General features: G+C 30.8%; 1 protein-coding gene across 1 annotated transcript; it reads right to left on the reverse strand.

Annotated features, from left to right (window-relative positions):
- Positions 1–1616: 1616 nt before the first annotated feature.
- LOC143080897 (uncharacterized) lies at positions 1617–22656 on the reverse strand. Its single transcript, XM_076257049.1, has 13 exons — positions 22276–22656; positions 19816–19984; positions 18773–18922; positions 12389–12527; positions 10933–11035; positions 10438–10533; positions 8766–8862; positions 8448–8525; positions 7994–8085; positions 7416–7515; positions 5717–5785; positions 3961–4055; positions 1617–2023 (listed from the first exon to the last, which is right to left on the reverse strand). The coding sequence occupies exons 1-13, from the start codon at positions 22428–22430 to the stop codon at positions 1957–1959; spliced, it is 1410 nt and encodes a 469-aa protein (XP_076113164.1). The 5' UTR covers positions 22431–22656; the 3' UTR covers positions 1617–1956.
- Positions 22657–23442: the final 786 nt, after the last annotated feature.

Here is a 23442-nt window from a genome sequence, read left to right on the forward strand (position 1 = left end):
AGTTTAAAACCAGAATCTCCGTACTAAAATTTACGACAAAAGAGACTATTTTTCGTTCCCTATTGTTAATTTTCCATTTTTGGATGGTGATGTTCCGTTGGCACCATCTTACGGTGTTTATATTTCACAACTCGTACGCTATGCCCCTGTCTGTTGTGACTTTTTAATTTTATTCAAACGAATGTAATCTATATGCATTATGGATGAATTATTAAGTCAGGGATTTCGTTACCACAAATTAGTTAAAATCGTTATACTAAATTCTTCCATAGATATAAAGATTTGGATTTGAAGTTTGGTTATTCCTGTAGAAAACTTATTTCGAACGGGATAGCACATCCTATTTTTTACGAAAATGTTGTTTACCGTGCCCGGAAATTTATAAACTATCCTGATAAACTTATCGATCCTTTTGGATGCAATTTTGTAAATATGGGCAATGCAATTTCCCTTAGGAATTCGATCCCTTTGCGGCTAAATATGTGCCACTTTTACTATGAAGTTTCGTGAAAAAATATATCCCAGAACAGAAAGTTGAGATGCACTGTTATTTTAATCAAAGGTCAAAACATAGGTTTGTGCGGCATATTTTCAACATTTATATGCCCTGAACTTCTAAGATTTTAAACTTATATTAAAATATTAAACTACCCAAACCAGAGACATATATACGTATATATGTCTCTGCCCAAACCTACACTATTGGACTTCCTAAATTAAATTAGGCGCTACCCTGTTTTTCTATACTGGTAACATTCCCAGGTTATGTCTCAATGAGATGAAATACAGAGACCATACGTGAGAATCAGTACGTTAACAAATTACAATTACGTTAACAAATTAACATATCTATGAATATTATATATCTCCCCAAAAGAGGCGTGGTTCAAGAAACAGCTGTATTTTCAAAGTGCAACCTTTAAATAAACTTAGCCTAAAACGTTACCAATGCAACTTTGTTATTAGATAGCTATATATTGTTTTTATTGGTATTAATATTGGTTTTGTTATCAGTTAATTAAAAAGCACTCTAAATATTAATGTTATATACATATACATATTCATATATCTACAATCTGTCGATACCTGTTTTTTGGCATTGCACAAGTTCATGTTTTTCTCCGACTGTTTATTACGTCTTAATACTAAATCCATTGGACGTTGGATGTGTACTGATTGATAATTTAGTCTTAGATGCATGATTTGTTTTATAAGTTGTTAGTGGTTTTGTACTACCTGTCAGTACTCTCAGATGATGAGTCAGATCACTCTTTTTGTTGTTGGGATGTACAAGTACCCGGCCTTGTCCACTTATATTTGTAGTATTTGTATATTTTTTTTATAGTTCGTTCTTATGTTGTACTGTTGCACCACTGTCCCAGGTTATGAGGAGGGTTGGGATCCCGCTCACATGTTTAACCCGACCACATTCTGTATGTATGTGCCTGTCAGAAGTCAGGAGCCTGTAATTCAGTGGTTGTTTTTTATGTGTTACATATTTGTTTTTCATTCATTTTTTGTACATAAATTAGGCGGTTAGTTTTCTCGTTTTAATTGTTTTACATTGTCATTTCAGGGCCTTTTATATCTGACTATGCAGTATGGGCTTGCTCATAAAAGCTATAAAACGTAATTCTGATCTCATGACCGGTAGTCACCATCACATTGATGGTGTTCTAGGAAGGGGCTTTACAAGTTCTGTTCTCATCACACTTCCTGAAGGTGTGTTCAATATATTAAGGCAATAGTCATTTCAAAAAGTAAATTATATGTACTTTTCATGTTAGAATTTACATAATCAAGGTTGGAAAAAAAGGTTTGTGCTAATTGTAGGTACTGATTTGCTACTTTCGAAGGAAGCAAACAGACTCATGTTAAATCTGTCTTCTAGAGTTAATATTCCAGGATGGTACCACATAATAATTAGTTAGGGTCCTGTACAACCACAAGTTGATGTTATGATCCTGATGTCACAACAACTTTTATATCGTCACTTTCTCTTGAGTCAGCTACAAATCTTTTCCTGAAAAAAAATGAGAAAATTTAAAATCTTTAAACACAGTTTGTTCTACTTTAGAACTAAATGCATTTGTCTGCAAGTTATTGCATGTGTATACATTGAACATAATGAATAATGTGTCTTGGATCAACATGGCAATACAACTACTAAAATAGGCACTAAATTCTTATGATAAAATATTTCAAGAACAATTCTAGAAGCCAGTATCACACACGCCAACATGTTATTTTGTTTATAAACAGGTCATTTGTTTTTTGTTAGAATTGTTTACTTTTTGTTATATCCGAGCTTTCAATAGCATGCTTCATTGCATGAGTTTTGCTCATTGTTGAAGCCATACAGTGACCTATAGTTGCTAACTTGTACTTACTTTGGTCTCAGGTTGAGAGTTGTCTTATTGGCAATCCATACATATATTAACGAGAGAAATTTATGTATTACTGAAAAATTATTACACCAGGGTTTTCGATATCACAAACTAGTCAAAACATTTACTAAATTTTATAATCGGTATAAGGACATCATTCGTAGATATAGCTCAACATGCAGACTTCTTATACGTTCAGGTATTTCACATCCAATTTTTTATGGAAATATTCTTTATAAAGCACAAAGGTGTCAGTATTCACCTCAAAAACTAACAAAACCTTTGAATAGACTTATTAAGAAGGGATATAGTTACGATACTGTTGTCAGGTCATTAAAGATTGCATATTTTGGCGTTAATATTGATTCACTTATAGGGTCTTTGCATCGGAACTAAACACATTTATTCAAAAACCAGTTGTTGGCATGACACGGGTTATGTTCTTCTCATATATGTTATGATGGTATAATACTAAACCCCTAACGGGAAGGATTGTGCCTGATGTTCATATGATGAAATCATAATCTTTCAGTCAGTTTAATTGAAGTCTGGAGCTGGCATGTCAGTTAACTGCTAGTAGTCTGTTGTTATTTATGTATTATTGTCATTTAGTTTATTTTCTTTGGTTACATCTTCTGACATCAGACTCGGACTTCTCTTTAACTGAATTTTAATGTGCGTATTGTTATGCGTTTACTTTTCTACATTGGTTAGAGGTATAGGGGGAGGGTTGAGATCTCACAAACATGTTTAACCCCGCCGCATTTTTGCGCCTGTCCCAAGTCAGGAGCCTCTGGCCTTTGTTAGTCTTGTATTATTTTAATTTTAGTTTCTTGTGTACAATTTGGAAATAAGTATGGCGTTCATTATCACTGAACTAGTATATATTTGTTTAGGGGCCAGTTGAAGGACGCCTCCAGGTGCAGGAATTTCTCGCTACATTGAAGACCTGTTGGTGACCTTCTGCTGTTGTTTTTTTCTATGGTCGGGTTGTTGTCTCTTTGGCACATTCCCCATTTCCATTCTCAATTTTATATATTCTTAATTTACATGTAAAATGATGTTGGGTATACAATATTCAAAAGTTGATGGAAAGAGGTCTTGGTAAAAGTTGAAAATAAACAACTTATATATACGATCATAAAACTTCAATTCATAAAACTATGAAAACCTCAAAATGTCTAGAATCATTTTCAATTTACATCAGATAAAAATTTCAATTTTTTATTTTTTTATTTTTCACTCTTGCGCTTATATTTTTGTCATGGGGTTGTTGTATACTCCAATTCTCCTTAAACTCACACACATAAAATATTTTCTATGTTTCAATACACCATTTGTATGCTTTCCCTTAAAAACAAATCTAACTTTTTTTTAATTTCCCTGTTTGAACTATTTACAAACTATATTTATAATTGTTACATAATATTACATTGTAATTCTTCCTCATTACATTATCTACTGAAATTTCAATTATTGAACTTTAAATAAAATTTTATTGAGTATGCTATTTTATAAAATCTTTTTAAATGGTTCAGAAAAATATTAAGGAATTAGAAAAGTGAAAACTTACCATATAACAGGATAAATATTAGCAATATCATCTGAAGTTACTTCTCCTAAATCTACCTTTTGAATCACATTTCTTATAAATTTATTGGCAAACGCCTACAAAAGTAAAATAAAATACATGTGTCAAACGTGTACACCTTTCATATACTTATTTGTCATTCCTTCTGACATTAACATTTGTCTGCTATAAAAAAAAAACAAATGGGGAATGTGTCCATGGGACACAGATGATGCCCCCACTTGCATAAAAAGTTACAAACAGGCTTGCTCTAGAACAGTAAAAGTGACAGCAACTAAATTCAAATTTGATCTGTATTTTGTGGTAATTAGCATTTTTTTTTTTAATTTAATAACATTTCATTGAGGCTACCTTAAGTAAAAGAATGTAAAGCAGCATAACTCTGGAAAAATTAAAGCGACACCACCAAAATTCAATCTTTGTCTGTAATTTGTAGTAATAAGCTCTGTGTATAAGTTCTATAATATTTGGTTGAGGTAAACTAAAGTAAGAAAACAGAAACGAAAAAAAATCAGCAATATTTTTCCATTTGTAAAGGGGCATAACTCTAGAACAGTTAAAGTGACACCACCAAAATTCAAACTTGATCTGTTTTTTTTTGTGGTAATAAGCATTGTGCATAAGTTTCAAGATTTAGTTGAGGCAAACTAAAGTTAGAGAACAGAGACCAACTTATGGACGTACGAACTGATGGATAGACGGACTAACAAGGGTAAAACTTAATGCCCCCCACTACGGCATAGGCATGAAAATTACTGTGATAAATTAATTTCTTTTTGTATAGTTTCAACTAATAGGGGCAATTAGCCTAGAAATTAAGAAAGGATAAGAATGCATCTTAAGGCACATGTCTCACTTTAACTATTGGCATAACTCTTGCCTTGTCCTTTTGCTTTATTAATTAAATGTGTCACTGTCTGTCCCTTTTAGTGAGTAGGTCAGCCAGAGTTTTGCCTGAAATATCTCTTTGAGTCGCATTCTGTCATTATAATCCTGACTTAATCTTAAGAAGTAGCATGTAAACTGTCACTTCTACATAAAATATTTGAATACAAAGAAATTTATAATTTATTTACAGTGATATTGTTTGCCTTAAATTAGTGGAGAATAAAGGCTTTTTCCCCTGGAGAAGAATCCCAATTTGAAAAAAAAATGGCTTAAATTATTCCCAAAAAGACAACTTTTTTCCCAAACAGTGCAGTCTCAGAAGTAATTGTGCATGAATACAAACTGAAAAACACTCATTTAAACATTTTTCATGCCTAAAATGACTATATGTGCACATTTGAGAGTCTATTCATGTATCATCACTGACACAATGGGGTCTTATTTTAAAGCAATGGTTTATTTTAAATTTCCCAATTTGATGAAAATGACGCATATTTTCCCAATAAAAAAGGGTAGAGGTAGTTTTGAAAAAAGCCAACAATATCACTGATTTAGAATATAAGAAGTTTCAATTAATCTGAATCCTTTGTTTGGAAACTGGCTGTTATACTTTTGGTTTCCATAGTGATAACTACAATATCATTTATACAATTTGAGGAGGAAAAATAAATGTAATTGACTGAATATAAATTAATTTAAATTTGACATTTATTGCCCAGCTTTCTAAAAGATTGTGAGTTTGAGTGCTCCCAATATCATCTCAATCCAGAAAAACACATTTTTAGCTGATGAGTCTTATTCAACTTTATCTGAAACTGAATATTTCTCCCTGATAACAAGTTATACATACCTTCCATTCATTTATTGTACTCATATCCAAACCAAGCCATATTTGAATCTCATCCAATCTTTTATCAGTCTTCGAAAGAAAATAGATATTGCAAATAAATCATCATCAGTCATGCTGAGAAGTAATAAAATAAAATGAGAAGGAAAACTCCAATGCCATAATAGGATAGCAAACCAACATAACAACAAAACCCATAACCCAAAAGACATCTAGATCTTAAATAATAGGTTAAAGTCCATATCACATTGGATTAACAGGTACTTTATCCAATTTCTATAACAAAATTATTAAAGCTCAACCTTTTCCAACATCTTAAATTAATTAGAACAAAGCTTTGGTCAATTACTAATTAACTTAACTATCAAAAATTAGTAACAGCAAAACCATGGGCAAGTAATCTTGTGAAGAACTACATACTGCTGTCAACTTCTTTAACTTTCTTAAAATTAAGACATGAAAATATCAACTGTTCTATTATTTTTAATGGTTGTGTCTCATCAAAATTACTCCACATATCTTTTTATTCATATTCATGTTCATACAAAATTAAAAAAATGTTTGTTTACTTGGCATTTTTGTTTTCTTTCTTCTTGTTCAGCATAAAATATAATGTAAAAAGAAGGACATTCTGTTATTTTGGTTACACTTTGTCCCTTTACTCACTTTCCATGAAGAAAACTTTGATTTTAATATGAGGTGCTTCTTTCACTTTGTAAACAACACTGATAAAATTCTCGATATATCTATACTAAGTGCAGACTCAGAGATAAACATAATAATGGCTGTTACAATAAACTTCCCAAGTAAGTCTACATGTATTGGAACCTATTTGCAGACCCTTTGGCGATTTTATTGATTTAAAAAGTGCAATTAAAAAAAGACAAAATAACTGTTATTCTTATTCGGATGCATAATAAATGCAGTAATGCACAAGAGCTTGGAGAAATTAACAAAATAAAAATAAAATAAAATTCGGCGAAAGTCTATTATTATTTTTGGCATATTTAAGTCATTTCAAAACATGTTGTCATACAAATGAAACCCGGCCACTCAAGTTGAAAGTTTTCTGTTACGTGAACCATCAAAATTCGTATGATATTGTAATAAAACTGATTTTTGAGGTAGGTTTTGTTTTATTTTCTACTCTGTTGCATTATTTGCATATTTACTTATTTCAGCAAGTCAACATGGCGGCTCCTTAGTAATGAATGCCAATTTTGGATTTGACGGAAGCTTACAAGAAATTCATGTAAATTAAAAATGGCAAATGTTGGGTTTAAGAATCAGAAGAATTAAACAGTTTTTTTTCTAGCGGTTATTCACGAAATAACCCATGCAAGCTATGGATTTTTTAAGATATATATTTGAGCTTTATCTAACAGGGAGTAAAAAAGATAAGCCACACACCACACCAAACCAACCCTTGCTTCAGTATTTTAATGACCGTATTTGTCCTATTAGAATCGAAATAATTCATGGAAGCCATAGTATGTTGGAAATTTACACATGGCCTGGGCCGTGATATTCGTTAATTTTATCCCTCGCTAACGCTCAGGATAAAATTCGAATATCAAGGCCAAGGCCATGTGTAAATTTCCAACAATCTATGGCTTCCATGAATTATTTCTTAAATGTCTACTAATATTTTGTACTTCTTAAATTGTGTATAAAATCCTATAATCAATATTACTCTACTAACCTTTCTTAGATATTTAGATAAAGAGAATTTATCTGGAGTTTTCAGGTTATATGCACATGCTGCACGTAACTTCTCTCTAATTGCACGACACATGATATACCTTAAAGAAGAAAAAAAAATTATACAACTGAATGAAAACTCATGTCATTGACTTGAAGCTAAAGCATTGTTATACTTCATTGTAAATCTAGTGTTTTGTAAGAGGACTCCTCTTGTGACACAGTTTTGGGTGAGATTAGATGGTTTAATGAATGTACACAGTTTTGGGTGAGATTAGATGGTTTAATGAATGTGAAGTTGTAATAGCAATAAAGATTACATTGATGTGTAAAAAAATAACTCATTAACTGAACTAAGTTGCAATTGCACTTAATGTTAGTTCTCAGACAAGAAGTATTCACTGACTGTATCCCTGTATCTGTTCTCAGGCAAGAAGTATTCACTGACTGTATCCCTGTATCTGTTATTTTAAAAATGAAAGTAGGTTTCATGTTTGTCCTTTATGGTTAACTTTCACAAAATACTGCGTTTTTCTTGTAAGAAATGTATAATAAAAATACAAGTAAATAAAATATTACCAAACTGTTTTCTTTTTCAGTAATCCAGTAACTATTCCTGTTTTATCCATAAAGTATAATACTTCACCTTCATACTGGTACCCTTGTCTTATCTGTAAAAAGTAACAAATATGTGTAGGTTAAAAAAAACTTTTTTTAATTAAAAATATTTGGAGATTATCAATACATCTTTTTACATCTTCCTCCATCTGAAAAATCAAACAATTTAAATGTAGTAGATTATTGTGCGTGATGCTGATGTTTTCAATAAATATCATAATGTTTCATTTTCGAAAAAAAAAAAAATGTAAGAATTCTTCAGTAATTAAGAAGAATTGATATTATGAAATTAAGGCCTATGTTGATAGGCTAGACAAAAAATAAATACATAATTTACTAATCATATAGACCTTTAAGTCTTGTAAAGGAGTGTTTGACATGATTTATATCATTTTTAAATATTTCTATCTGTTACCTGCTTCATTCTGGTATCCAGTTCTGACATTGGTAGAACATCATATTTAATAGTCAGAAGTCCTAGAGCCTTTGCTATCTGAAATGATGAAGAATAAGATACAAATAGTTGTAATCAAATAATAGATACTAGATTTTATATCAAATAGTCAGCAATGTAAGACGTCCACTACTAGTATATGAAAATGGTGCTATAAACATAAACAAATGAAATTATAAAACGTTGAAGGGTTTCAATGATGATTGGTTTTTTTGGCAATTGGTAAAAAAAAGACAAAGATAAAACATTGTATGTTTTAATTGGTTATCAGATACAAACCTCTATGCCAAGATGAGGAGGTACAGTTGCTAAGGAAACGTTGTCAGGTGAAGGTTCAAGGTCAATCTGTGTCCAAGTTATAAATCTCATTTCTGATCTGAAAGAGTAATAAAGTAATTAAAGTTAACTGTTTATGGTTTATTAAGGCATCTCTTTATATCAAAATTGAATAACAAATATTTATGAACTTAAGTAAAATAAACAAATATTTATCAGTTTCGTGAGGTATATGCTTAATTACTTTTTTGTTAATAATTCATACCTACCAACCCTCCCGATTTGAGCGGGAGTCTCCCGCTCAAATGCCGAAATTCCGGAATTCTCCCGCTTGCCGGTACCCTCCCGAACTGAAAACCAAGAAAATGCTTATTTGGGCCCCTAATTCCTAAACTGTTGGGACCTGAACTCCCAAAATCAATCCCAACCTTCCTTTTGTGTTCATAAACCTTGTGTTTAAATTTCATTGATTTCTATTTACTTATACTAAAGTTATTGTGGGAAAACCAAGAATAATGCTTATTTGGGCCCTTTTTTGGCCCCTTATTCCTAAACTGTTGGGACAAAAACTCCTAAAATCAATCCCAACCTTTCTTTAGTGGTCATAAATCTTGTGTCAAAATTTCACAGATTTTTATTTGCTTAAACTAAAGTTATAGTGCGAAAACCAAGAAAATGCTTATTTGGGCCCTTTTTGGCCCCTAATTCCCAAACTGTTGGGACCAAAACTTCCAAAATCAATCCCAACCTTCCTTTTATGGTCATTAACCTTGTGTTTAAATTTCATAGATTTCTATTTACTTATACTAAAGTTATAGTGCGAAAACCAAATGTCTTCAGACGACGACAACGGACGACAACAATGCCAACGTCATACCAATATACGACAAAAAAAACCCAAATTGAACAAAGAATCATAAAGGATAGCAATTAAATGTTTTTATATGCCTTAGAACAAAAAACATAATTTTATTTTGAAAATCACTTAAAAGATCTATACATCTATTCAATTTTTGAATTGAAATTTATAAGAAATGTATTACCGACCACACCGACCATGCGAGGGTTGTATAGCCAATCAAGGTTGTTAAAACTTCCATTTGTTGAAAGGGCAGTATAGCCAGTCAAGGTCGTTCAAAACTTCCATTTGTTGTAAATTAAAATATGTTTGTGCATACACCTAATGCCCCATCTATTGGCTAAACACTTGAATTAGTTTGAAAAGCTGTCCAGATGGAATGCAACTGTCAAAATGCAAAAAGGAAATAAACGAACAACACAACTTGTTATGGATATAACCACATTTAAAAAAATAAAGTATATCTATTAACTCTCATGTGTTTTGTAGATGAATAAATCAACAGGTCATATACTTCACTTGAAAATGTGGTTGGTGCAAAATCTCACACTCAGCTTAGCTATCATAGCTGAGAGGGAGATCTCCCTCTTTGAAGGTTTCAGAGGTTGGCAGGTATGATAATTTCAAACAAATTGTATTCTCAAATTAAATAAACTCAAATACTTCTTTCTTTATGCAGAGGGAATAACCTATGATATGGCTGATTACCATTTCTTTTCAAAGTTCAATACCAGTAAACTACAATTTACAATACAACACTTTTTTCCTATGTTCAAAATTTCATAAATAACAATTATTTTGACAGTGAGTACCTACTCTGACAGGTAAGAAAGATCTTCTACATGCTGGTGGTCAGGTGATAAAATCTCAAACACACCTGTGTAACCAGTGGCAACCAAAAACTGCAAAAGACTATAGTTTGTTCTCATTATGCATACACATATGTAATTCATCAGATATAGGAAATAGCACAAATCGTACCACAATGCACATTTATTTAATATCACCTCATAATATTCATAGATAACTTTTAAGAGCCAGAAATGAGTGATTATTATATGTCACAAGATATTTTCTGGTCATGAGTAACAAGTAGGGTACCATTAGTAGTAGTAACTACTTACCGTTCCAGAGCAACTCATTTCATCCCCAGTATTTGTTTAAGTTTTATCCATTGGTAATTCATGAACTTATCTTTTTTTCTAATAATTTGGCGTTCAGTTCCACTTAATCAAATTTAACTGTATATTTTACATAAATGAAATGGATAGCTAGTTTAAATACAATGTGCTAATTAAGTATTTAACATACCTGTTTCTGTCACTAGGTGACATTTTATCAAGTGAGTTCCAAACACTCAAACAGACCTCACTGGCAATTCTAAATCGAGGCTCTGTATACTGCAATATATCTTCTACAAATAATAAACAAAATCAGCTTCAGTAAAAGTGTAATCAAATAAAGTTGTAGCTCAGATGTCCACTAGTCACATTTAACAGGACTGCATGACTTTTCTATGCATTACTATGACTAAATAAAACAAAATGCTACACCATCTATATTTAAGAAGGACAAATTGTCATATCTTAAGGAGGCTCGAGGGTATAAAAATTTCAGAAAAAAATTAAACATTTGTTTTTCATTACAAATTTTATTTATTACCTTTTGTAGTTGTTACTTTATCATATGGTACAAAAAACATTCAATATAATTAATTTGTGTTGGCCCCAGATGACTTTTAAAATGTAAACATCATTGAAAAGGTTCCAAATTATCTCCCTTTGATGGAAAAATGCCATTTTTTGGCTTCAAAATTGAAATATCTCTTTTAACTCATCGGTGACCGAGATTTTTTAATATAATTTCGATATATTCTGTACTTAAACTAGATTATTGTAAAATTTGAGCGATTTCTGAAATTAATTTCTTTTTTTATTTCGATATTACCTTTATTTCTCCTATTAGTTCAAAAGAAAAAAAACACTTTCACAAAGATGTATGCCTCTTTCGAAGGCAGATTGTGAGCGCAAATGAACGGTGACCCCTTTTTTTATTTTATTTTTATATTAACTATAAGATAAAGTTCATTTATAGAAAAATATAGAGAAATCCTATATAAATGATGTAGACCCGCGAACCCCCTTAAGAGGCTAATGTCCTTAATACATGTTTGATCCCTTCCTGGTCTTCTTAAATTTTTACTGCAAATATAGAAATTAATATGTCAGTATCAAATACATAATAATAAAAACTTGCTTTCTTAACTTCAGTAGCATTTTTTCATAAAAATTTGGAATCACATTTATTAAACTGTCTATTTTTGACAGTGTTTAAGGATTCACATTGATAAAATCACACAATTATTTCTCAACTTATAGTGTATCATTTGTGACATAATGTTTGGATGTCGCAACACAAACACTGAAATTTGCCACAAACTTTTTATAAAGTTCATGTACAAAAAAATAACTCATCAAAGTCTGATGAAAATCAAAACATAAATGGTTTCTCAAGAGTAATTATCTTAAATTGGAAGTTAACAAAAAAACTTAACATTTTAACAAAGGGAGATAATTTTAATGGTTAGAGCTATCTAATATCTGTCAATTTAAATGTAAACTGTGTGAAGACATGATTATCTTGAAAAAAGTCATGTCAAAATCGTCAAAATCAGTATCTAGAATTCAAAAGCTTTCAAGTACTTTTTGTGCCAAGAACAATTAAACTTTATGGATGATGTCACCTTTATGATGAAATGTTTTCTTACCTTTTTTTCTGAAGACCATATGCACATTCTTTGATCCTCCACATAAAACGTATTCTCCGTCCACCATGAAACAGCTCAGATGTGCTGCCTCTCCATTCGCCTTTCTTGTTGCTATCACACTCTCAGTTTCCTCTAATGGCTAATGTAAATTTAAAATATATGTTTATATGAGACATCTTCCCTGTACTAAGGTTGATTTTTTATAGAAGGTCCAGGCTCTTGGACTTTTGTTTTAATTTTAACCAGAGGTTGAAAGGCAAAATTTTCTTTCTTTAAGTTCTGGTCAAGTTTAAGACACCTATTTTTATGAGTATTAATACATTGTTCGTGTTTGAAAATTCATTTTTTTTTTTTTTTTTTTTTTTTTTTTTTATATTCTCATGTTTTATTGATAGTTTTTCACATTTGTTAGTTGATACATCAAATACCGGTACCTTATCCCGGCCTCGTTAACCGTTAGCAGTATATAATAAATTTTGTTAGTATTTGTTAGTTTAGTTTGTGTTTGAAACATACATTTTTAATTATAATATAATCTGACTGATTGTTAGTCAATTACAAATAGAAAAAAAAAATACAATATAAGCATATATAATTGCAAATCATTCACATTTATAATTACGTAATTTTGTACCGTATTTGACCCTTACTTTAACATCCTCATTATTGAATCAATCTACCTGACACATATTGCTCGTTTAGAAAAATCGTGCAGATGTCTTTAATGTGATCAGATAATCGTAACTTGACGTGATTGAGGGATAATATACTTCACGTGTTAATCTTTTCGCTTTTGGATTATTATCAAAAGGTGAGATATTTTATGTTTATTGTTATAGAAATATGAATTTATTATCTTTGTACATAATCTGTACCTTATTGTGTTTTGATTTAAGTTTTAGAAATGGTGTAATTTAAGGGTTTTTCTTTACGGCCGCTGAGGTGTCGATTTTTATATTTTATAATCTAACAGTTTAAAGATTTTTTTGGAATTTGCGAATTAAATTACTTTTACTTTTTTTTACACATCTGTTAACTTCAAAATATAATTCAAATTCTTTTTTAAAGATATTGTATATGTCGGCGGATTTTGTTCTTTGCTCCGACGTGTAAAATGATTTGTAAATTGAGAAACCTATCAACGTTATAATAAGATTTATGTCATTATAATGTCGGTCTCCTATTTTATATCCAAAGACTATATCTATTAAGTTTATTTTCTTACAGAAGTTTATGATATTCATTTTTTCTGTTATTTTATTCCACAAATCTTTTAAAAATTTACAGTCGATAAAAAAATGTTGATAATTGTCTGTGCATTTGCATAAAGTACACTCTGACGTATTATATATTTTCCATTTAAAAAGATTTTCTGTGTTCGGCAATATATAGCTAAATAGTTTCCATTTATATACTTTAAGTTTGTTTGTGTATATTTCTTTGTTTGTAAATGATAAGGAGTGTTTAATTTGTAATGGTTTTACGCCTAATAATTTTTGCCATTTTATTAATCCAATGTTTGGAGTTATTTTGTTTTTTAAAAAATATTGATATACGGTTTTGTTATCTAGATCTGCTAAATTTATTTCTGTTTCATTCATTCTGATTATTTTTTCGTTAATATTAACGCGGGTTTTAACAGATTTATTTGTTTTCAGGATATCTATCCAACATTTTGGAATAGCTTTTTTTAATATTGATAGTTCGGCTATCCAGTTGTGTTTTATTTCTAACTTACGCAGTATTGTCTTTTCGTTGATTTGACCGTTTTCGTCAATTATTTCATTTATATAGATTATATTGCTTCCGATCCAATTGAGCATCAATAATGGTTTATTTTTTATTTTTATGTTTTTATTACCCCATATAATTTCTTTGCGTATTTCTCTAAAGTTAGTGGGTGATTTAGTTTGACCTCCACCTTTCCGTATCCAACATTTTACAATATCCAGATAAAATTCTGGTAGTTCAGTTGTTATTTTAAGTGGTTTTAAATTTTTAAGTTCTAAATTCATTTTGAAGATAAGGAAGTTTTTCCCGTATTTATCAAAAAAGAATCTCGGAATAATTGACCAATTTTCATGTTTTGACTCCATTAGTCTTGATACCCATTTAATTTTAAGTGTGTTGAAGTAGCTGTCGATATCTATCATATTAAGTCCTCCCGTACTGTAATCTGCTATGAGAGTTGACCTTTTTAATTTATCTTGTTTACCGTTCCAGATGAAATTAAAAATTTCTTTTTCTAGGTTGTCGCTATACATTTTATTTATGGCTGTCATACTTGCTAAGTATGTAAATTGTGGGATGATAAGTGATTTGATAATAAGAATTTTACCGATGATCGTAAGATGTCTTTTTTCCCAAGATTTCATGAGTTTTTTTGCTTTTTCAAACTTATGTTCCCAATTTAGTTTTGCGCATTCTGCTTTATTTGTGCCGAAATACAATCCCAACACTTTAACGGGTTTATCTGTGAATTTTATATTATCTACCTTATCTTTACAATTTTTTAGTTTTCCTATCCAAATGCCTTCCGTTTTGTTTTTATTTAATTTAAGACCAGAAAATGTGCCAAATATTTCAATAACGTTTAATGCTGCTATAATTTCATTTTTTGATTTAAGAAAAAGAGTGGTATCATCTGCTAACTGGGAAATTTTCAAATTATGTTTTGAATGGTCAAGTTTGATTTCAAAACCTTTAATGTTATAATCATTCCTTAATTTACATGCCATAATTTCAACTGCGATCACGAAGATCATGGAAGAGCAGGGGCATCCTTGACGCACCCCCCTTTTTAGACTAATTGGTGTAGAAATCCATCCATTATTGAACACTGAGCTATTTATATCAGAATATAACGTCTTGATCCAGTTAATAAATGAACTATTAAAGCCGAAATGTTCGAGAGTTTGGTACATAAAGGTCCATTTTAAGGTATCAAATGCTTTTGAAAAGTCTAGAAACAAAATTGCACCTTCAACATTAAATTTGTCGGCGTAATCTATGATGTCTTGTATTTGTCTGAGATTGAAGCCAATATATCGGTTTTTTATATATCCTGTTTGGTCTGCATTTATTATTAAATTTAGTACATTTTTTATTCTTTGAGCTAATGTGTAAGATAGTATTTTATAGTCCGAGTTTAATAAGGAGATTGGCCTATAATTTGAAAGATCTAGTGGATCATTCTTTTTGTATATAAGATTAAGAATACTTTGTCTTTGAGAAAATGGTAGCTTTTGCCTGTCGTAGCTTGTATTAAAGATGTTAACAAGGATTGGAGCTAATGATTGCCAAAACTTTTTATAGAAATTTGTTGAGATACCATCTTTACCTGGGCTTTTATTGGGTTTTAAATTGTTTACTGCTAGTGTTAGTTCATCTATTGTAACATATCCATCGCACGTCTGACTTTCATTTTTTGATAATTTATTTTTTACTTCAGTACTGCTAATATATTCCCATGATTGGGCTATGTTTTCGTTTTCTTTTGAATATAGTTTTTCGTAAAATTTCTTTTCAATTTGAAGTATTTCACTTTGATCTGTAACAATATTTCCTTGGTCGTCTTTTAGTTTTATTATTGTTTTTTTTGTTTGTTTATTTTTTTCTAGGCCTAAAAAGTAAGCTGTATTTTTTTCGCCTTTTTCTACCCAATCTTGTTTAGACCTTAATTGGGCGCCCTTAGCTTTATATTCATAATGTGTTTCTAGCTGATTTTCAATTTGATTTATTTTTTGCAAAATATCATTATTTTCATTTTTTTGGTATTTTTCAGTTAAGAGTGTTAATTTTTTTTCCATTTGCTTTATTTCATTATTTTTATTGTAAGCTCTACTTTTGCAATAATTTATTGTAAATAGTTTAATATCAAGTTTAATCGCGTCCCAAAGAAGATGCACATCCGTAGTTGTGTCTTGCATGATAGTTTTATATTTTGCAATTATTGTTTCTATTTCTTTACAATATTCATTTTCTTCTAAAATAGAATTATTTAATTTCCAGTATCCTGGACCTTTACTTTCGGCCGTTACGCTTTGTAATTTAAGAGATACGCCTTGGTGGTCTGTGCTTTTTATTAATGCGGGTCTTATATCGCTTGATTTTGTATTGAGCACAGAATCTTTATTAATTAAAAAGTAATCAATTCGACTTGCTTGACTGAAGTTTTGTCTTTTCCAGGTAAACTGTACTTTTTTCGGATTTAAATATCTCCATATATCGATTAGATTGTGTGTTTTAATTAAAGATTTTAAACTGTTTACTGGTTTTATATTTTTTCGTTTTCCATTAGTAAGTTTTCTATCTAAGTTTGACAATGCATCGTTCATGTCGCCGCCTAGTATTACTGTTCCAATTGCATAATTACTTATGAAATCAGAGAGATTTTTAAAGAACTTGTTTCTTTCCGTTTCTATGTTTGGTGCATATATGTTAATGAGCGAATAAATTATGTTTTCTATTTCTATATTTAACATTAGTATTCTACCGTCTTTGTCTTTGTTTTCATTAATTACTTTACATTCTAACTTATTATCAATTATAATGGCTACCCCTCTACTTTGGGTTGTACCATGACTAAAATAGATAACGTTACTAGTTTCAGTATATAATTTTTTTTCAAGATTTTCATCAAAGTGACTCTCTTGTATAAAAGTTATAAGACTTTTTTGATTTTTTATCCATTGATAAAATCTTGTTCTTTTCTCTTTATCTCTGAGTCCTTTAACATTTAGCGTACATATATGGATGTCTTTTATCATATTGATTGATTTTAAATTTGTTATTTATTTTATTTAAAGTACGCTTGACTGACTCGTAACTACTTTCTTTGTTGATAAATTCTAAAGGTGTAACACGTGACAGCCTGGTGGTAAAGTTGTTTAAAACTGTTGGGTTACTTTTAGTACCATTCATTAAAATTTCAAAGTTGTTTATTATTTTGATTCTTATCATAGGTGGTTTGTGCATTCTTTCTTTTTTAAGTGCACTTTTAATTTTAAAAAGTGACGATAAAAATAGGCATTGTTTTGTCTTCACACATAAACAGTTGTTGTTTATATAAAGATATTTTTCTGGGACTTTCAACTTTTTATTTTTTATTATATTAGCTTTTTCCCCAAAAGTGCCTAGTTTAGTTAAAGTTTCCGCTAGCCGTATGTGATCGTTTGGCATGTTTGTTCTAACTTTAAATATAAGCTTTATGATGTTTTCTGATCTTATGCATGTTATAAGGTGTTTACATATTATACAATGTATACAATAAAGAAATACGAGTACATGATAGTAGCGCAAGCATGCAAACCATGCGCGTACAATGGTGGTAACATACAAACTGTAACACATGTATGATAAAAACAGAGAATACCTATACGTTGTTAGACAGTCTTTTGGTATCTCTGTTGTGTTCTCGTAACAAATAGTATACAACAAATTACATATTAACCAATGTATATATAGCTGTAAGTCTTTACATTGCGTTATTGTAATATAACAAGTTCTATAACACAAAGTCATTCGTTTACTACATGATTTCCTTGCTGTATTACGTAGCTTGTGTTTGTGCATCTGAAAACATCTTTTTACAAACAGTATCATCATGTACGAATAATATGAAATTTTATTTATGTAAATATGTATTACTTTATTTAATTTTATTGATTTATTTTTAGGTTTATTAGATAAGATTTGACAGTCGGTACTTTGAAAATTCATAAGATAGCTACAAACATAAATATAAAAACTTTTGACTTTTTTCTTGTCTTCTGTTATGCCCAGGAACTTAAGTTATTTAAAAGTTTCAATTAGTGTGTCCTATAACTCCTCTTTCTGCTGTATTTATTGTCTTTTCATATTTAGTGGTTATCTACCCTTATTATCTGTATATTTTGTTCTCATCTTGAAGTCAAACAATAACATTTCAAAACAAAAATAAATTTGGAGTACTGTGGTGGATAAAACAGTGCAGGGCTGGTTTTTTTTTTTATTCTGCAGACAAAGTACTTTGAGCTTGATATCAATTCCTGTTAGCTTTTTAATATATCTGATTTTACTGTTTGATCACTCAACACAAAAATGTATTATTTATCTTATCTTATCTTATCTGCAACTCTCTCACTTATCTTATTAAAGTCAGGCACCTCATCATCTATTTTCTTTAATTTAATCTTAATGATTTTTCATAAGGGAAATTAGTAGCACATCTTTTTTTAACCATTTTTTAAATATGTTCATACATTGTCTAGAGTTTGAACCATTTCAAGATCGACATATGGTATAAGTTAGACTTATAGGGGTCTCTTGTTTTTAGTTTATGATGTTGGATTTTTATCTCTTTGAAGTATTTCCCATAATTTGTACACTTAAACATTGTTGTACTTTAATAAAATATTTTTTCCATGTAGAGTTATCTCCCTGTTCTCGATCGTCATCGTCTCCAAGTCCTCCGGTGAACTTTTTCATAGCTTGTAAAACACACCTGACATCATTGCCTTCTTTAATTGAAACAAAACAGTTTCCTCTTGCTACCTGGAAAAATAAACATTATGTGTAAAACAGTGACCAAGTACTATAAAGGAACATTATGTGTAAAACAGTGACCAAGTACTATAAAGGAACATTATGTGTAAAACAGTGACCAAGTACTAGAAAGGAACATTATGTGTAAAACAGTGACCAAGTACTATAAAGGAACATTATGTGTAAAACAGTGACCAAGTACTAGAAAGGAACATTATGTGTAAAACAGTGACCAAGTACTAGAAAGGAACATTATGTGTAAAACAGTGACCAAGTACTAGAAAGGAACATTATGTGTAAAACAGTGACCAAGTACTAGAAAGGAACATTATGTGTAAAACAGTGACCAAGTACTATAAAGGAACATTATGTGTAAAACAGTGACCAAGTACTAGAAAGGAACATTATGTGTAAAACAGTGACCAAGTACTAGAAAGGAACATTATGTGTAAAACAGTGACCAAGTACTATAAATAAACATTATGTGTAAAACAGTGACCAAGTACTATAAATGAACATTATGTGTAAAACAGTGACCAAGTACTATAAAGGAACATTATGTGTAAAACAGTGACCAAGAAGGAACTAGAAAACAAACTAAAATTACAGCTCTAAATACAGGAATAAATATTTGGGATTTTACTATGATTAAAGAAAACTACAAGGTTTATATAAAGTACCTTTAAAGAGACAATGAAACAAAATCAGATTACTCCTTTGACTTTTGAATAGTATTACTAATAGGATAAAGTTATAACTAAAATACCAAGCTAAATGAGAGAAGCAAACATGAGGTTCTCTTCACCAACTTTAAATATGATGATAATTCCCCTTCAAAATTTTTACTACATCCATTTTTTGGTGAAATGATAAGACATCAAAGATTAGAATAAAACTGAAACCTTTTTTCTCAGCTCTTCATTGTTGTCATAAAGTTCATCATCTGGTTTCCTTCCAGCAAAGACTTTAATATCTATTATCTCCCCTTGTTTTCCATTTGGCAATACACCTAATGGAATGTCTGCATTTATAACTTTTAGATACTTCTGCTGCCTAGCCCATTTGAGCCATCTGAAATAAACAAGGTTATCTATGACAAATCTTTTATTTTACTATCTATATAGTATAATATAATATGAAAACTTCTGTCATGTATATGGGTAAAACACTAATGTGTATAGTACCAGTACGATTGAAGTGTAGTCAAGTTACTAGTATAAAATATTTGTACAGAGATCTGCTAAATCCTGTTTCTTACCTGCAACTACAAAGAACCACAGAAGACACATACACCAAGTGATGAGAAAACTCAGAAAAGCTTACTTAAACACTTGGCCCATTCGACTAGTTGAGCTAAATTAAATGGAAAATGTGTCCCATGGACACAGATGATGCCCCTGGTTGCATATCACATAAAGTTATAAAGGGACATTGAAGAAGAACAGTACAAGTAATCCTACCCAAATTCGTACTTGATCTGAGTTTTGTGGTAATAAGTATAGTGCCCCTGCTAGCATATAACATAATAAAGGACATAACTCAAGAACTGTAAAAGTGACACTTCCAAAATTTTAATTTAAACTGAGCATGCTGAGTTAAGTGGTAATACATGTAAGCATTACATATATATATATATACATTTCATTAAATTCAATTGAGACAAACTTAAGTTAGAAAATGGAAACAAAATATCATATAAGGTTTTAAAGGGACCAAACTGAAGAACATTAATCAAAGTGCTAGTATAAAAGATTGTTTTTATCTTTCAGTGAACATTGTATTGTATAAAGCATTGGTTGTAGTTGATGATCATGTAATTGTTAAAAATGAATTCTTATAATTTGAGTTATCTTCCTTTGACCGTAATTGCAGTTGGTTAAAATTAATTTTTAAAATTTATTCAACTACAATTATGGACAAAGGAAGATAACTCGAATTTAAAAAAAAGTATTTTCAACAATTATTTTTCAGATTAATATTTTTTTAACAGATATAAGATTCCTTTTTTTTTTCACTTGTAAAGGAGCAGAACTCTAGAACAGTTGAAGCGACACCACTTAAATTCAAACTTGATCTGTATTTTGAAGAAATAAGCAAATTTGAATAAGTTTAATAACATTTGGTTGAGGCAAAAAGTTAAACCAAAGAACCAAAACCAAAAAAATCAGCATTTTTTTATTTAAGCATTACTCAACAATGATAAATGTTGGGCCACCATAAATCAAACTTGATCTTTGTTTCATGGTAATAAGCATTTTGTATAAGTTTCATAACATTTGGTTGAGCCAACGGAAACTAAAATAGTTTTTCTAATTATAAAGGGGCATAACTCTAGAACTAGAACGGTTCTAATGATGCAACCAAAATTCAAACTAGGTCTGTATTTTGTGATATTTAGGGTCGGTTGAAAACAAAACTTTACGACAAAAGGGATGATTTCAGCTTTCCAATTGTGAACTTTCCATTTCTAAGTAGCAACATTCCAGCAGCACCTGCATACGGGGTATATATCTCCCAATTGATACTATATTCTCGTGCTTGCATTTCCTATCATGATTTTCTTGATAGAGGGTTACTGCTCACAAGGAAGCTATTAAACCAAGAGTTCCAAATGGTAAAGTTGAAATCATCCCTTCATAAATTTTATGGATTTGGTTGACTGTTATGGAATAACCGTTTCACAAATGATATCGGATATGTTCCTTACGTCGTAACTACAATACCCTTCCCTTTCATGAATGTGACCTACCGAATTAGACTATTTACCGGATTTGTAATCACATAAGCAACACGACGGGTGCCACATGTGGAGCAGGATCTGCTTACCCTTCCAGAGCACCTGAGATCACCCCTAGTTTTTGGTGGGGTTCGTGTTGTTTATTCTTTAGTTTTCTATGTTGTGTCATGTGTACTACTGTTTTTCTGTTTGTCTTTTTCATTTTTAGCCATAGTTTTGTCAGTTTGTTTTAGAGTTTGACTGTCCCTTTGGTATCTTTCGTCCCTCTTTTAGCATTGTGTATGAGTTTCAAAATATCTGTTTGATTCAAACTAAAGTTAGAGATCGGAAACTAAACATTTTGCAATTTTTCCATTTATAAAGGGGCATAACTCTAGAACAGTTCAAGTGACACCACCAAAATTCAAACCTGATCTGTGTTGTGTGGTAACAAGCATAGTGTATAAGTTTCAAAACATTTAGTTGAGGCAAACTGAAGTTAGAGAACGGATATCAATTTTGGGACGTACAGACATTCATACAGACCATTACGGGTAAACTAAATTCCCCCTCCGCTACGGCGGGGGCATGATAAAAAGTAGGTGGGACCATTTGGACCCCATCACAAGAACAGTTCAGGCTTTACCTATCTGATGTTTCTTTGACGTCTGTTGTTTTCTTAATGTTCTGTAAAAGGTATATAATATCGTTTGCAAACTTGTTCCCATCTAATTTCTTTGTTAAATCAATGATTGTATCTTGAATGGAATCAGAGTCTGGTTCAGCTGTGACAGAAGCCATATATAATTTTTGCTGTTTTATGTTGTGCCAACAACTGGGGTATTTTTCCTTCTATCTGTTTGTCTGTCTGTGGTGATTGTAGTAAAAGATGAAACTATTGTGTCATCGTTTTACCCAATATCTCATTTGAATGTCTCACTGTTGCGAAACAAAATAATATTGAAACCAATGATTGTTTCCACCTCCAATTTATGAGAGTTCTTGTATTACTTTTAAAGGTGTGCCTGATAGCGGCTGAACTTACGGATAAGCTAACAGATGGTGTACCTAAAATAAATTTTCGGGTCCGTTTTCCTGATTCACATAAATAAGTAGACTAATAAATAAGTTCAAAGGCGTTCGCGACGTTTCGGCCTCAATCGTTTCGACCACAGAACAAGTTCGACCATAGTCGTTTCGGCCTCACAATCAGTTTGGCCACAGTCGATTTGGCAACGATTTGTAAAGTAAATTTTACTTGATTTGGCCGTACTTTTCTTAAATATTGTTCCAACACTCATATTACATGTTACGTTATTGCATTAATTATATTGGTATCCGGTCGTTCCGGCCCCAAACCGATCCGGCCCCAAGTCAATCCGGCCCAAAGTCGATCCGGCCCAAGTCGATCCGGCCCCATAATAAAATATGAAATAACTATATTGATTTTGGAGGAATTTGTGACACATTTTAACAGTTTAAATGGAATTTTCAAAACGTGTCCGATGATAGATGATAAAAGGTAAGTGAAGTATTGGAGTACCAGTTAAAGAACTATTTTAAATCGATACGAAAATGAGTGTTATTGTTGAATTGCTGTGGCCTGGTTTTCGAAAGTATCATAAGATATGTCATAAGATATATCTTAGGACATATTTTATGATCATCTTATGACTATCATATGATATGTCATAGGATGTAAATCAAAGCTGTCTTAAGAGAGTCATAGCTATGATGCTCTTATGACTGTCATAAGTGAACATTATTTTCTATTATTTTAAATAATGATTTAAAAGTGATAAATATAAAAATG

This window comes from Mytilus galloprovincialis, chromosome 6 (genome assembly GCF_965363235.1).
Source record: "Mytilus galloprovincialis chromosome 6, xbMytGall1.hap1.1, whole genome shotgun sequence".
NCBI classification, from domain to species: Eukaryota; Metazoa; Mollusca; class Bivalvia; order Mytilida; family Mytilidae; genus Mytilus; species Mytilus galloprovincialis.

What these genes read in the sequence shown, in the direction of transcription:
- LOC143080897 (XM_076257049.1), bottom strand. Translation starts at nt 22,430, where the DNA reads ATGGCTTCTGTCACAGCTGAACCAGACTCTGATTCCATTCAAGATACA. An exon ending in ATGAAGAGCTGAGAAAAAAG is followed by an intron (nt 18,923 to 19,815) that starts GTTTCAGTTTTA and finishes TTATTTTTCCAG; the next exon opens with GTAGCAAGAGGAAACTGTTT. An exon ending in GGAAAAAATATTTTATTAAA is followed by an intron (nt 12,528 to 18,772) that starts GTACAACAATGT and finishes AATTTACATTAG; the next exon opens with CCATTAGAGGAAACTGAGAG.